This window comes from Mandrillus leucophaeus, unplaced genomic scaffold (assembly GCF_000951045.1).
Source record: "Mandrillus leucophaeus isolate KB7577 unplaced genomic scaffold, Mleu.le_1.0 Scaffold190, whole genome shotgun sequence".
Lineage (NCBI taxonomy): Eukaryota > Metazoa > Chordata > Mammalia > Primates > Cercopithecidae > Mandrillus > Mandrillus leucophaeus.
The window spans coordinates 4,479,740-4,495,223 of record NW_012101921.1 but is presented as its reverse complement, the minus strand read 5'-3'; the positions used below and the strand labels follow the sequence as shown (position 1 = coordinate 4,495,223).

General features: G+C 37.9%; 1 protein-coding gene across 1 annotated transcript in view; it reads right to left on the bottom strand.

Moving 5' to 3' along the window:
- CAMKMT (calmodulin-lysine N-methyltransferase) overlaps positions 1 to 15,484 on the bottom strand; it is a 406,998-nt gene that overhangs the window by 26,956 nt on the left and 364,558 nt on the right. Inside the window, exon 8 of the mRNA XM_011978214.1 lies at positions 1,313 to 1,387. Coding sequence (XP_011833604.1) covers positions 1,313 to 1,387 — 75 coding nt within the window. The remainder of the gene's footprint in view (positions 1 to 1,312; positions 1,388 to 15,484) is intronic.

The window sequence follows — 15,484 nt, the reverse complement described above, 5'->3', positions numbered from 1 at the left end:
TCATACCGTGAGGTTTTAGCTCCTTATTTTTGATAAGATGATGGCTGCAGCATTGAGGCACATTATCAATGATTAGTCAGAAATCTAGGTTTCTCCCATTTTTGGAACAAGATTTTCTGAAACTGGGTGCAAAAAGACTAAAAGGGCTCTGAAAAACTAGAAACTCTCAGCTAACAATAGAACAAAATATTTATTTTTCATGGAGAAGTATTTTTTTTTTCCGAAGAAAAAAAGCAAACCTAATTCCAATGACTTTTGTAGAAAAGTTATCCATTGAAAATCTTAAAATAATAATAATAATAACGAAACCCACTTCCTGAAAATTTCATTCAACTCTCCTCTAGGGAAAGTCTTCTCTGAGTTCTGGATCTCATGATTGGCCCTGTCAATGTAACAGAAGTTCTTCAGAATCTGAACTTCATGTGTTTTAAAATCTAAAGTGTCCTGATAAACATCATGATAAAACTACAAACAAGATCTTACCCTTAACAGGGAAAATACTTGTGAATTGTCAATGTTTCCCATAAGCTGAAATAATTATTATTCAAATTGCATGAAGAAATACATAAGATTAGTTGAAATAATTATTAAGGTCTGATGCCTATTTATCCTTTAACTTATGATCAGACTTTCATTAACAAATAAGTAGACTGGGCTAAAATAGAGGGCAAAATACCTAATGTAAATTATTTTTAAAATGCAGGCACCTGACAGAGATTGTCATGTTATTATCTGCATAAGAATAAAATGAAATTTTATAATTTTTTTATGTATAATTAAATATTATAATTGAATACACTGAAAACATTAGATAGCAAACATATATTTTAAGAAGAGCATTTCCCCAAAGATATTTCACAGATATGTTTATTTGCTAGAGAGTATGTGTGTGTACACACACATATATATTCCCTTATATCAATAGTCAGATCTCTCCTAAGAAGTAAGCTAATTGAGCTGTTTGTGTTGATAAACTCCTTTTTCTCCAGACTATTCCTCTCCGAGCCATAATTATTTGCAATTTGCCTAAGTTGTCCATTTACTGATACGTCAAGCATGAAACAGAGGCAATTCCAGAAAATGGAAATGCTTCTCAAAATCAATCTTTGGGAAATAATGTGGTAGAAGTTACTGTGTGATAGAAGACTACCTTATAACTGTCACATGGAGATGAATATTAATTTGTTGAGGTTAAGGTGGCTTTGTGCTTCATTTGTTGACTTTGCTTAGCCGTCAGCAAAGCAGCACAGCCCAATTACTCCAGCAAAGCTATTTTTTTCTAACAGGAGTTTTATGATTTTTATGTACTTACCAGTCAGCACACATAACAATGTCAAAATGTCCTTCCAGTTGAGAGACATCTGTCTCATTATCCCATCGTAAAACGCTTGAGGAGAAAAAGATTTTAAAAATTATACATAGGGTTTTTTTTTTAACTTTTGATTTTGAGCTATTAACATTATTTTTTGTGGCACTTGAAATTATTTAAAAGGTATATACAGATTATTTCAAAAGGTATGATAAAAAATAGGATGTAACCGTCTTCTGTGTTTTATTTAGTATTCAAGTCTAGAAGAAGAATTCTCTACTTAAATACAATAGTTAACCTTTTTGCTAGTTTTTATAGGTTTTTGTAGACAAACTAGAGAAAAATATGTTATCTTTACCATAGTCATTATAATGATTCTAGACCCTTAACATCAATGAGGTACATATTGAAACCAAAGTATTCCACATTTGACTGGAATACAAATTTATAAAAATAAATGATGTGAGACAGTTTATATCTATACTGCCTGGCATCTCAGTTGCTTTTCGTATTGATGAAATGAGCAATTTGGCAAGATGGAAGAAAAGAAGAGTCAAATTTCATTTGGTAGTTATTGGTTTTTAGGCATAGTGAAAAATTCACCCACACTGACACTTAGTCTTCCAAAGGGGATCAGGATTAAAACTTCACATTAATAACAATAATTAGTAACATGCATTTGAAAACTTTAGTATTTAATGCTTATGAGGCCAACCAGAGGTTTTTAGTTACTCTCAATTAATAACTGTGATGATTAGCATTTTACCATATTCAAGTTTTTTAATGATTCATCTTATCACAGCACCAAAACTGTGATTTACAGTACTATTTTTCAAAGTAAAATTCTGTTCCTATTTTCTATTTTGATTCTTTAGACCTAACCGGAGTGAACATGTCCTACCCTGCCCAGTTATATTTGCTTGTTTTGGTGGATTCATTTCTTCTACATCTTCCCTAGGTGAAAAGTCATGTGTCTGAATATAATAATAAGTCTTATACTAGTTAGCTCAAAAGATCTTTTCATATACAATACATTAATATACATTAATGCCAGTTAATTTCTCAAGGTAGAAAAGATTAAAGACATCACCACAAAAATACCTCCACAGGCTGGGCAGCAGTTGTTCATTGACTTGTCCAACTCGTTCTTACTGAGCCACTCCTCACTGTGTGTCAGGTCCTGTACTGTGCCATAGACCATGCCTTCACAGGGGCAGCCTGATGGGCCATATGGACACATAAACCCCCAATTCCTATGCTGTATCCTATGCATTGGTTGAGTATACAGACTTGGAGCATGGGAGGGCTTTCCAGAAGCTGTGGGTTACCTCAGTGTTCACAGGTCCAGTAATACCCAGATAAGCTTTACAAATTAACTTTAGTGTTGCTGTACTTGCTGAGGCCTACTGGATAGGCAAGAAATGAAGGAAATTAGGAAATCCCTAAGAGATCAATGCTTACTTTGTTTACGCATTTCTCAGAAACTCCATGCACCTGGGGAGAGCCAGAAGCAACCAACACCAACTTCTCTGGAAATGCTGAGGCTCCCAGTGTACCTGGGACTCAGGCTCAGTGAGAGATGGGGCCTGCTCAGCCCTTATCAGAGTCCTGAGTCTTAGAGTCTAAGACTTGAACCATGAGCAAGATGGTTTAAAGTATACATCTATACTAGACGTTCTCAGATCAGAAAAGTAATGTATCCATCCATCACATGAATCTTGAAAAAAAAGATTAAAGTATTAAAATATTCATAATCTTACCATTCCACAAATGTCTCTTTAGAATTTGCTTTTAATACATATGCAATTACTAAAGCACAAGAGCAGACTGCAGGAAATCCTGCGGTGATGGTGGATGTTGTATTTCTGAGGTGCTTCAGCCCCTTGGTTCAACAAAGACAAACTGGAGAGATAGGGATCTAAGCAGCCACTGGGTATGGATTCCCACAGCAGCTGTAACAAGTCATGACTCTAAAATAAATTGAAATGCCCGGCTTGGTCACATGGACCATAACACATTCCCAAAAGGCATTTTTCCCCAGTTCTCATGAGGCTTATGGCTGTGCTATAAGCATGTGACAGAGAGAGAGTGGTATTGTGGACAGAGTTCAGCTTTAGCACAACAGACAGACCTAGGTTCAAATCTTGGCTCCTCCCCTTAGTAGCTGTATGAGTTTGGGCAATTATGTAACCTTTCTGAGCTTGTTTTCTGATCTGTAAAATGGGGATAACACTAGCTCTCTCCTTGAACATTCTAAGAGCACCATTCATACAGTACCTGGAGTTGTATTGTTCATGTAACATATAATGAGAATGGTGCTTCCTGGAGCTGTGCAGTCAGGCAGCCTGCTATCTTGGAAGACTAGAGATGATAGGGAGTTCACTGTTCACTCCTCTCCTCCATGACCTTGTCCTCCACCTTTGGAGATACACTCCCATGCATGCTCGTGAGAGCATGTGCTTCCACTATGGGGAAGGACCAGACTTTGTTTGTATCTAATCTGTTGCAGACCAATGCTTTTGTAAATTATAGTCACAAAGGAATAGACAAATGAGATTAAAAACACAAAGGCATTCCCAATACAAGTCCACTGATCATATGCTTGGATGTCGCAGCAGTGTTTCTAAACATTTATTTTCAATTTCTGAACTTATCTCCTTGCAGATCAGTAACATACAGTTCACAGACTGGCACCAGTTCACGGCCTACTCATTGAGTAGCACTCCTCCAAACCTATCTTTACCAGTTACTGCAACTCTAGCCACTCTCTGACCAAGCCCTCCTATCTTTCACAGCTCATTCTTTCTAGAAGGTACTCTTTAGTCCCACTGGCCCACACTGATCCTATCACCATGTCACTGTCCCACTTCCCTACGTTTATCTTTCTTTCTTGTTCAGCTTAAATTCCATGGCCTATCATTGTAACTACTCCCTTGCATACACCCTCAACTTCCTCATCCCTCTCTTACTTCCTTATATTTGCTAAATCCAGCTCTCTGCCTGGCCCATGACTGCACCTGTGCACCTGAATGTGGCTAGAGACAGTACACAAGCATCCTCACTGGCTTTGCTTTGAATTCATGACTATGAGCCTCAAGTGGACTCTTAATGACATCTGGCAGTTATACTTACATTTCCTTTGCCCATTTAGCCTCCCACTAGCCTAGGTCATTATTTTGCACTTTCTACTCTCTCTTCAAAATTCTGACACTATTCCCCTCCTCCTCACTTTCAGATGATGACCCTGCTTCTTTCTTTACTGTCAAAATTGCAGCAATCAGGCTGGGCACGGTGGCTCATGCCTGTAATCCTAGCACTTTGGGAGGCGGAAGCAGGTGGATTGCTTAAGCCCAGGAGCTTGAGACTAGCCTGGGCAACATGGCGATACCCTCCTCTGCTAAAAATACAAAAAATTACCTGGGTGTGGTGGCGCACACCTGTGGTCTCAGCTACTCCGGAGGCTAAGGTGGGAGGATCATCTGAGCCCAGGAAGTCAAGGCTGCAGTGAGCCGTGATCTAGCTACTGCACTCCAGCCTGGGTGACAAAAATGAGACCCTTTCTCAAAAAAAAAAAAAAAAAAAAAATGCGGCAGTTAGGAACTTCCATAAACTCCTACCACCACACTTATGTTCCTAATAGCATCTGAACCTGCATACGCTGCCTTCCTGCCTATTACCATAGATGAACTATCTGTACTCCTATCTACAGCCAGTACCTTCTCTTATGCCGCCTAGACCCAGCCCCTTTGATCTATTCTAGGACATGCTCTAGCATTTTCCTTTCTCTTTCCTATATCAGCTCTCTTCTTTCTCTGGATTATTTCCATCAGTATCCAAACATGGAGTTATTTCCCCCCTTGTAAAATATCCTCTCCTGGCAGTTACTGCACCATTTCTCTATTCCTCCTTTGCAACAAAACTCTTTGAGAAAATTGTTTGACACTCTCTTGCCAGTTCCTCTCCTCTCATTCTCTTAAAATTCACTCTAGCCAGGTTTTTGTCCCCACCGTTCCACCAAAAATGCTGCTGTCAAACTCACCAAAGATCCCCACATTGCTAAATTTAGGTCAGTTCTTAGTCTTTATCTTACTTGATCTATCAGCCTGAACCTCTCCCATGAACTCCAGATTCATATATCCAACTTCCTATTTTAATATTTCCACTTAGACATCTACTAGACATCTCAAACTTAACATGTCCAAATTTGAATTCCCAATCATTTCCCCCAAAACTCACTTCATTCAGTCTTTTTTAAATCTCGTTAATGGTAATTCCATCTTTCCAGTTGCTCAGGCCAAAAACCTTGAATATATCCTTGACTCTTCCTTTTATAGTCCACATTGAATACGCCACAAGTGCAGTTCATTCTACCTTTGAAATATATCAAAATCTAACCACTTCTCTCTATCTCTACTGCCCTCCCCAGTCTAAACTACTATCATCTTTCATCTGAATTATTGGATAGGCCCCCTAATTGGTCTCCCTGCTTCCATCTGTCACCCAAAAATCTCTGCTCAAGAGACCAGCCAGAGTGATTCTTTTAAAACATGTATCAGATCATGAGCCTTTTCTCTCTTCACTCAGAGCAAAAGCCAAAGTCTTTACAATGACCTGAAAACCCTTATACAATTGGGCCTGGTTACTACTCTGTCCTCATCTCCTATTACTCTCCTCCTTGGTCTCTTTGCTCTAGTAACACTGGCCTCCTTATGCTTTCCTGAATACACTGGCATGGTTCTGTTCTAGGGTCTTAATACTGGCTGCTTGAGCAGCCAAAATGCTCTTTCTCCAGATACTCTAGAGCTACAGCTCATTCTGTCACCTCCTTCAGGTCTTTCTGTATATGTCTTACCTTCTCAGGGAGGCCTCCCCTGACCATCCTCTTTAAAACTGCAATCATTTATTTTCAGTCCAGCACTTCTAAAACCCCCTTATCTTGCTCTTTATTTTTCTATAGCAGCTATTACCCTTTAATGTGCTATATAACTAGATTATTGATTTTGTTTCTTCTCTCTTTCCCCACTAGAATGTATGTGCCACAGGGATATAGATTTTTAAAATCTGTTTTGTACAGTGATGTATTTCCAGTGCCTAGAATAGTCCCTAGCACCTAATAGCTGCTCAGTAAATATGCCGTATGGATGAATTGTGTGTGAGTGTACCTAGCACAGTGCCTGGCACGCAGAAGGCCCTCAAGAAATAGAGGTTTCTATTGTTAAATTGCTCTCTGAATAGAATGTGTGGATTAGCTAGACATGAAGGCCACTTAAAATGCTTTCCAAAGATTTCTGCTTCCAGCAAAGATGGCATAACAAGGCCCCATTTAGCTTTTTGTCTGAAACAACAACAAAAAACCTAGACAAAACATATAAAACAATAGTTTTCAAGACACTGAACATCAGCAACACAGGACAGTAATCCTTAAGAGAGAAAGAAATGAAATGAGCCCTACCTTTACCCCAGCTTACTGCCTTGAGAGTTTCCAGGCCATAGCATAGAGGAGGGAAATGAGATAGAAGCAGGTGGACTGCCTGAGTTAAGAAGATAGGGCCAGGCATGGTGGCTCACGCCTGTAATCCCAGCACTTTGAGAGGCTGAGGTGGGTGGATCATGAGGTCAGGAGTTTGAGACCAGCCTAGCCAAGATGGTGAAACCTTGTCTCTACTAAAAATACAAAAATTAGCTGGGCACGATGGTGGGCACCTGTAATCCCAGCTACTTGGGAGGCTGAGGCACGAGAATTGCTCGAATCTGGGAGGCAGAGGTTGTAGTGAGCCTAGATCACACCACTGCACTCCAGCCTGGGCAACAGAGCGAGACTCCATCTCAAGAAAAAAAAAAAAAAAAAAAAGAAGAAGAAGATGGAACTGAGAGTCTAAGGAAACTAAGGTAGTCAGAGTTCCCAGGATAAAATACTGAATAGGAGAGCACTGGAGAGAGAGAGAGACAGAGAGAGAGAGCACTCTGGAGATCTGTGGATGGTCCCCCTAGAATATTCTGTGGATGACTGATTCATGCATGTGTGTGAAGAAACTATTTCAAGTTGGGAAAAGATCATGTCAAAAAATTGAGGGAGAGTGAGTCAGTGCTCACACAGAGCCAGGAATAGTGCCTGTTCAACCAGCCAGATTAGAAAACCGCAGAATTTACAAGCATTGTATAGAGTCCTCAGAAGGGTCTTGTCTCAGTAGTAGGGAATAATTAGCCCTAGACTAAATGCTGCTCTGGTTCTGCCTAACAAATCTTAAAAGCAAGACCCAAACATATCAAACGATTTCAAAGTAACTTAACTGTATCCCAGAACAAAACTCAAAAACACACTTTGGGCGGTCAAGGTGGGAGGATTGCTTGAGGTCAGGAGTTCAAAAACAGCATGGGAAACATGGCAAGATCCCATCTCTACAAAATGTACAAAAATTAGATGAGCATGGTGGTGTATGCTTGTGTTCCCAGCTACCTGGGGGGCTGAGAAGGGAGGACCACTTGAGCCCAGGAAGTTGAAGCTGCAGTAAGGTGTGACTGTGCTACTCCACTCCAGCCTGCATGACTGAGTGAGACTCCGTCTCAAACACAAACAAACACAAAATCTCAAAAACATTTACAGAAATATAAAAACATTCAGATCCCAACAAAGTAAAATTCAAAATACCTGGTATACAATCCAAGATGGCCAGACATATAAAAAATTGAAATAATAAAAACCATAATGAGAAGACAAATCAAACAACGGAACTCAATCGAAAACTGACAAAGATGTCAGAATTAGCAGACACAGGCATTACAATAGTTACCATAATAGTCTTTAATATATTCTAAGAATCAAGTAGAGACATGGGAGGTATCTTTTAAAGCCCCAAATCAAACTTCTAGAGATGAAAACTACAATGCCTGAGAAGAACAATACATTGGATAAGATTAACAGCAGATAAGACACTACAGAGAAGACTAGTGAACTTGAAAACATAGCGATAGAAACTATCCAAAATGAAATATATGTAGGAAAAAAAAGGAATAAAAATAAAGAGTGAGCTGTGGGACAAATTTAAGTGGTCAATACATGTGAAACTGGACTTCTCAAAAAATAGGAGAGAGGAGATAACAGAAAAAATATTTGAAGAAATAATGGCTGAAAAATGTCCTAATTTAAGGAAAACTGTTAACTCAGAGATCAAGAAATTTCAACAAGCCCAAACACAAGAAACATGAAGAAAACTAGCAGGCACACAATAATAATCAAATTGCCCAAAAGTAGTGATAAAGAGAAAATCTGAAAAGCACCCAGAGGAAAAAGATGTTTTATATACAAATAAAGATAAGGATGACAGCATATTTTTTTTTGTGAGGAATATGCAAGTCAGAAGACAGTGGAGCAGCATCTTTAAAGTACTGCAAGGAATAAAAAACAATTGTTAACCTAGAATTGTATAGCCAGTGAAAATGTATTTCAAAACAAGGTGAAACAGATGTTTTCAGACATACAAAAAGCTGAAGGAATTAATCACCAGCAGACCTACATTGCAAGAAATGTTAAAGGAAATCCTTAAGGCAGAAGAAAAATGATATCAGATGGAAATGTACATGAAGGAATCAGAAATAGTAACTACATAGGTAAATATATATATGACTATTTCTTATTATTTAAACCTCTAAATATAATTGGTTAAACAAACAAGTATTGTGGGGTGATAATATATGTATAGATAAAAAGTAGGACAATAGTAGCATAAAGACTTACAGGAGAGAAATGGCAGTATACTACTGTAAGGTTTTATTTTGTTTTGTTTGAGACAGAGTCTCGCTCTGTTGCCCAGGCATGAGTGCAATAGCACGATCTCAGCTCACTGCGACCTCAGCCTCCCAGGTTGAAGCGATTCTCCTGTCTCAGCCTCCCGAGTAGCTGGAATTACAGGCACCAACCACCATACTTGGCTAATTTTTTTTTTTTTTTTTTTTTTTTTTTTTTTTTTTAGTAGAGATGGGGTTTCATCATGATAGCCAGGCTGGTTTCAAACACTTGGCCTTAAGTGATCCACCCACCTTGGTCTCCCCAAGTGCTGGGATTATAGGCGTGAGCCACCATGCCCAGCCATAGGTTTTAATAATATACATGAAATGGTATATCATTTGAGGATAGTCTGTGATAAGTTAAAAATATATACTATAAAATCTAAAGTAACCACTAAAATAAAAAAACGAGGAGTTACAGCTAATAAGCGAACAAAGGAGATAAAATAGAATAAGAAAATCAACTCATTTAATCCAAAAGCAAGCAGAACAAGATGAAAAGGGGAACAAAGAATAGATGAAATACAAAACAAATAGTAAAATGACAGATTTAAATCTAACCCCATCAATAATTGTACTAAACAAAAACGGTCTGAACACTCCAATTAAAAGGCAGAGTGCGTCAGACTAGACAAAAAGCTAGATCCAAGTACACGTGGCTTACAATAAATGCATTTTAAATATAAAAACGCAAATAGGTTAAAAGTAAAACGATGGACAAAGATATACCAAGCAACACTAGTCGAAAGAAACCTGGAGTGTCTGTATTAATATCAGACACAGTAGATTTCAGAGCAAAGAATGTACTAGGAATAAGGAAGATCACTTTACAATGTTAAAGGGTCAGTTCAAGAAGCAGACATAACAATTCTAAATATTCATGCATTGAGTAACAGAGCTTCAAATTTATGAAGCTGAAATGGATAGAAGTACAACTGCAAAAAAACACAGACAAAACCAAATTATTGCCAGGGATTTCAATACTCCCCTCTCAGTAACTGATGGAACAAGTAGACAGAAAATAAGCAAACCTATAGATGACTTAAACAACACTATCAATAACTTGACTTAATTGATATTTATAGAATACACTCAACAATAGCAGAATAGATGTTCTTTTCAAGTAGACAATTTACCAATATATGCCTATTCTGGGTCATAGTGTAAGTCTCAATAAATTTAAAATGATTCTAGTCATACAAAAAATATGTTCCCTGGCTGGGCATGATGGCTCATGCCTGTAATCCAGCACTTTGGGAGGCTGAGGGGGGTGGAACACTTGTGGTCAGAAGTTTGAGACCAGCCTGGCCAATAAGGTGAAACCCCCTCTACTAAAAATACAAAAATTAGCCTGGCATGGTGGCACGTGCTTGTAGTCCCAGCCACTCAGGAGGCTGGAGCAGGAGAATAGCTTGAACCCAGGAGGCGGAGGTTGCAGTGAACTGAGATCGCACCATTGCACTCCAGCCTGGGCATCGCAGCGAGACTCTATCTCAAAAAAAAAAAAAAAAAAAAAAAAAGAAATCAATAATCTCTGTAAAATTCTCAAATATTTGGAAAATAAATAATGTACTTCTAAATAACCTGGGGTTCAAAGAATAAATGAAAACATAAATTGACAATTATTTTGCATTGAATGAAAATACATCAAAATTTATGGGATGCCACTAACGCAGGAGATAAAAACTTAGAGGAAATTAATAGCACTAAATACCTTTATTAGGAAAGAAAGGTCTCAGTTATTGAACTCAGTTTCTAGCTAAATATACAAGAAAAAGAACAGTAAGTTAAACTTAACCAGAAAAAAAGAAGTAATAGAGATTAGAGCAGAAGTGAATAAAACAGAAAAATAATAAAGAAAAATCAATGAAACCAAACACTGATTCTTTGAGATCAGTAAAATTGATAAACCTGTAGCCTGACTTATCAGGAAAAAAGGGAGAAGATATAAATCACCAATATCATTAATAAGAGACGTGCCATCACTACAGATTCCATAAATATTAAGAGGATAATATTTATGGAATACTAATACAACATATCCGAAGTTGTCTATAATATACATATGAACATATATATGGCAATGCATCATGATCAAGTGGGGTTTATCTTAAGAATATAAGAAGGTTGGTTTAACATTTGAAAATTGATCAGTATAATCTACTATATTAGCAAGCCAAAAAAGAAAAAACATATGATCATCTCAATAAAGGCAGAAAATGCTTCTGACAAAGTTTAATGTCTATTCCTGCTAAAAACTTTCAGTAACCTAAAAATAGAAAGGAAATTCTTTGGCCTGAAAAAAGTCATCTATGAAAAACCTATAGTTAACATGATACTTAATGGTGAAAGACCTGATGCTTTCTCCCTAACATCAGGCATAAGAAAAGTATGTTTTCTTTCATTCTTCAACACTGCACTGGAAATTACAGTCCCTTTTTGTATAAAGAGATATACAAAAATAAGCTTCTAGAACTAATAAGTGAGTTTAGTAGTATTGTGGGATACCAGATCAATGTACAAGAATCAGTTGTACTTCTTCATAAAATCAATAAATAATTGGAAGTTGGAATTTCCAATTTTATACCACTTACAACAGCATTAAGAAACCATTCTGTTTATAATAGCATAAAAATATGAAACACTTAAGATAATTCTGACAATGGATGAGAGAAATTAAATAAGACCTAAGTAAATAGAGGCAATTTGGTGAGCAAAGGATGAAATGATGTTTTAACAATTGAATCTCCATTTTTTTAAACAGAACTTTAATCTATATCTCAGACCATATGCAAATATTGATGCAAAATGAGTCATAAACCTAAATGTAAGACCTAAAACTATAAAACTTGTAGATGAAAATGCAGGAGAAAATCTTTGTAACCTTGAGTTAGGCAAAGATTTCTCAGACACACACACGAGTCATGATCCTTAAAAGAACAAATTGGTAAATTAGACTTTATTAAAATTAAAAACATTTGCACTTTGAAAGATCCTATGAGGAGAATGAAAAGATAAGCTATCAGCTGGGAGAAAATGGCAAATCATATACAGTGTCTGATATAGGGCTTATATCCAGAACATATAAAGAACTCTCAGAGTATGTCAATGATAAGAAAAATAAGCAACCCATTTTTTTTTTAAATGGGCAAAGCATTTGAACAGACACTTCACCAAAGAAGATATGTGAATGGCAAATAAGTACATGAAAATATATTCAACATCATTAGTCACTAGGGAAATTCAAATTAAAACTCCAAGCTGGGCATAGTCCCAGCTACACAACTGTTTTTTAAACAAACTAAACAGAAAATGCTTTCTGAAAAAGAGCAGGGCACATATAAGTAGGACCCTTACCTATATAAGCTTTACCATCTAAGGCATAACATTCATGTGTGAAGACACATAAAGGATGGTTCTACCAGACATCAAATCACGTCAACATGTTGCTTGTAATTATACTGACACCAAAGTAAAATTTATATTTTCTCCATTTTATTTCATCATAATATTAAAATCTTATTTCCATTCAAAATTCATTACAAGGTGAAATACAATTTTGTAGGCAGAAATATTACACAATCAATAATCATTATAGAATTCTCCATGTTTTAGAAAAATCTTGGCTGGGCACTATGGCTCATGCCTGTAATCCCAGCACTTTGAGAGGCCAAGGTGGGAGGACTGCTTGAGGCTAAGAGTTTGAGACCAGCCTAAGCAACATAGCGAGACTCCTCTCTCTACAAAAAAATCAAAAAATTAGCCAGTTGTGGTGGTATGTACCTTTAATCCTAGCTACTCAGGAGTCTGAGACAGGTGGATCACTTGTGCCCAGGAATTTGAGGTTACAGTGAGCTATGATCTTGCCACTGTACTCCAGCCTGGATGACAAGGCAAGATTCTGTCTCTAATTTTAAAAATAAAGAAAAATTGTAACAGCTATGGACATGCCAAACCTGCGAAGTTTAACAGGTATAGTATAGCAGAAAGAATACATGGGTTTTGTAGCCAGAGAGCTTTGAGTTCAAACACAAGCCAGTGAAGATGAGAGATGCTGAGTATCATTGCCCTCATCTGTAAAAAATAGACAGTAAGAGTTGCATCACAGGTCTCATTAAGAATTGAATGAGATGGAGTAAATGAAACCACGTTATAGGTGCTCAAGAAATATTAGTTTCCCTTCCCTTATTCTTGCACTAACTTATATCATTTCATTCTGGCTTTGAGTTTGGGGTTTCAATCTGAAAAACAAAACCAAGTCAATTTCGGATAGGATGTTACCTGTGATGCAAAACTCACACTAAAAGAATTTCTCAAACAGATAGTCTCTGTTTCAAGTTTGTAATAAAAACTAATGTCAAACGGATTCACCCTAATTTGTATTTCACTGCAGTGATCACAGATAACTCTCCCTATAGAGATTTAAAGAATTTGTTTTCTCATATTCTCATGTTTAGTATTCTTTGTTTACCTTTATATTTTCAGACTCTTGGTTGTAGGGGAGTGAGTCCTGTTTTTCGTTCGTTTGTTTGTTTTCTGAGACAGGGTCTCGCTTTGTCACCCAGGGTGGAGTGCAGTGGTGCAATCTCAGTTTACTGCAACCTCTGGCCCCTGGGTTCAAGCAATTCTCCTGCCTCAGCCTCCCTAGTAGCTGGAATTACAGGCATGTGCTACTACCATGCCCAGCTAATTTTTGTACTTTTAGTAGAGACGGGGTTTTGCCATGTTGGCCAGCCTGGTCTCAAACTCCTGGCCTCAAGTGATCCGCCCGCCTCAGCCTCCCAAAGTGCTGGGATTACAGGCATGGGCCACCGTGCCCAGCTGAGTCCTGGTTTTAAACTCTGCTATTAAAAAGGTAGTTTCTTGTGTATTTGTGAAAGAAATGCACTGATAGAATTCTTGATCATGCTTGCTAAATGTAATGAACCTCGAAAACAAGCTATCTTACCAGCAGTAGGGAAGGCAGGCAGCCATGCTGTTTGCATGGATATTATAGACATTCTTTACAGAGGATTCCAGTATCCTTTCCCAGTTTCTTTTATGTCACTTCTCAAAGTCTATGTTGGCACAGCTCACTCTTGTAGAGGGTCATTTACAGTGTTTACCCAAACCAGTGAATCACTTCTCTTCTTTCAAATGATTTCCTATTTGCCACTTTCTCCTCTGCTTTTCCTTATCTTTTACAGAGTTTTAAACTTCCATATCGTAGAAGCCTCTCTAAGAACATGTTTTAAACACTTAGAGAAAAGGACACCATCTAAATCTGGAATTGACCACTCAGAATGAAAGGGGATATTGATCTGTTGACTTTCTAATTTGGGAGTCATTTATCTATAAATGTTATTGAAACCTCAGTGGATACTGTGAGCAGCAGTACAACGAGGACATGTTCCTCGAGTAGCAAAATTATAATAGTCAAAAGGAGCATACAATCGTATTCGGAAGACAAGACATTCAAATGAAACAAAAGAATTACAGATGGCCCTGTGTATTAGGGAGTAATCACTGTGGACTGGACAAGTTGGGGAAGGTATCCTGAAGAAGGTAGAACTGCATGTGATCTTACAGGCAGGATCCGGATGGGGAATGAAGAAGCAAGAGAACATATTAGACAAAGCCTAAAGAAGAAGCTAGGGTTTGGAGGCTGGAATGAACACATTCACACTTTAAGCTCCCCAAATATCCCAAGTCTTTGTTCTCAGGAGGTAACCTTACAGAAAGCCTGAGGCTATCTATCTGATACCATCTTTCTCCTCTTCTTCTCTTTTTCTCCTTTCCTCTTGTCTAAAAGGAAGTTGGGTCACTCTTCTCATTAAGGAGAGCTTCTCCATCTGTGTGCTGGATAAAACCACCCCTTCCTCTTCCCTAGTGGTTTTCAAACTTTGGCATACATCATAATTCTTAGACAGTCTGTTGAAATACAAATTCCTGAGCTTCAACCCCAGAGTTTCTGATTGAGTAGGTCTGGGGTGGGGCCTTGGAATATGCATTTCCAACAAGTATACAACTGATGCTGACGGTGCTGGTCGGGGGCCACGCTTTGAGAAGCCCTGATCTAGATCCTTGCCTCATCAAACATCTCCCTTTCTTGTCTCCACTTCTTTCTTCTTTCTTGGCTGTACTGGCTTTGCCTGGTCACATGTTCAACTCTTCCACCCCAGCTTCCCCTTAGCACACACACAACTTCTCTCCCTTTGCCACCAACATTCTTATGGGAGTGGACGCTCCCATTAAGGTCATGTCCTTGTGATGTGACCTTTCTTCCGACAGTCATTGGACTGCTTTGCAATCTGCCTGACCTACCTTCAGTAATCTGCAGCAGCTGATCACACACTCCTTAAAATGCTTTCTTGGATTTCTTTTTTTTTTCTTTTTTTTTTTTTTTTTTTT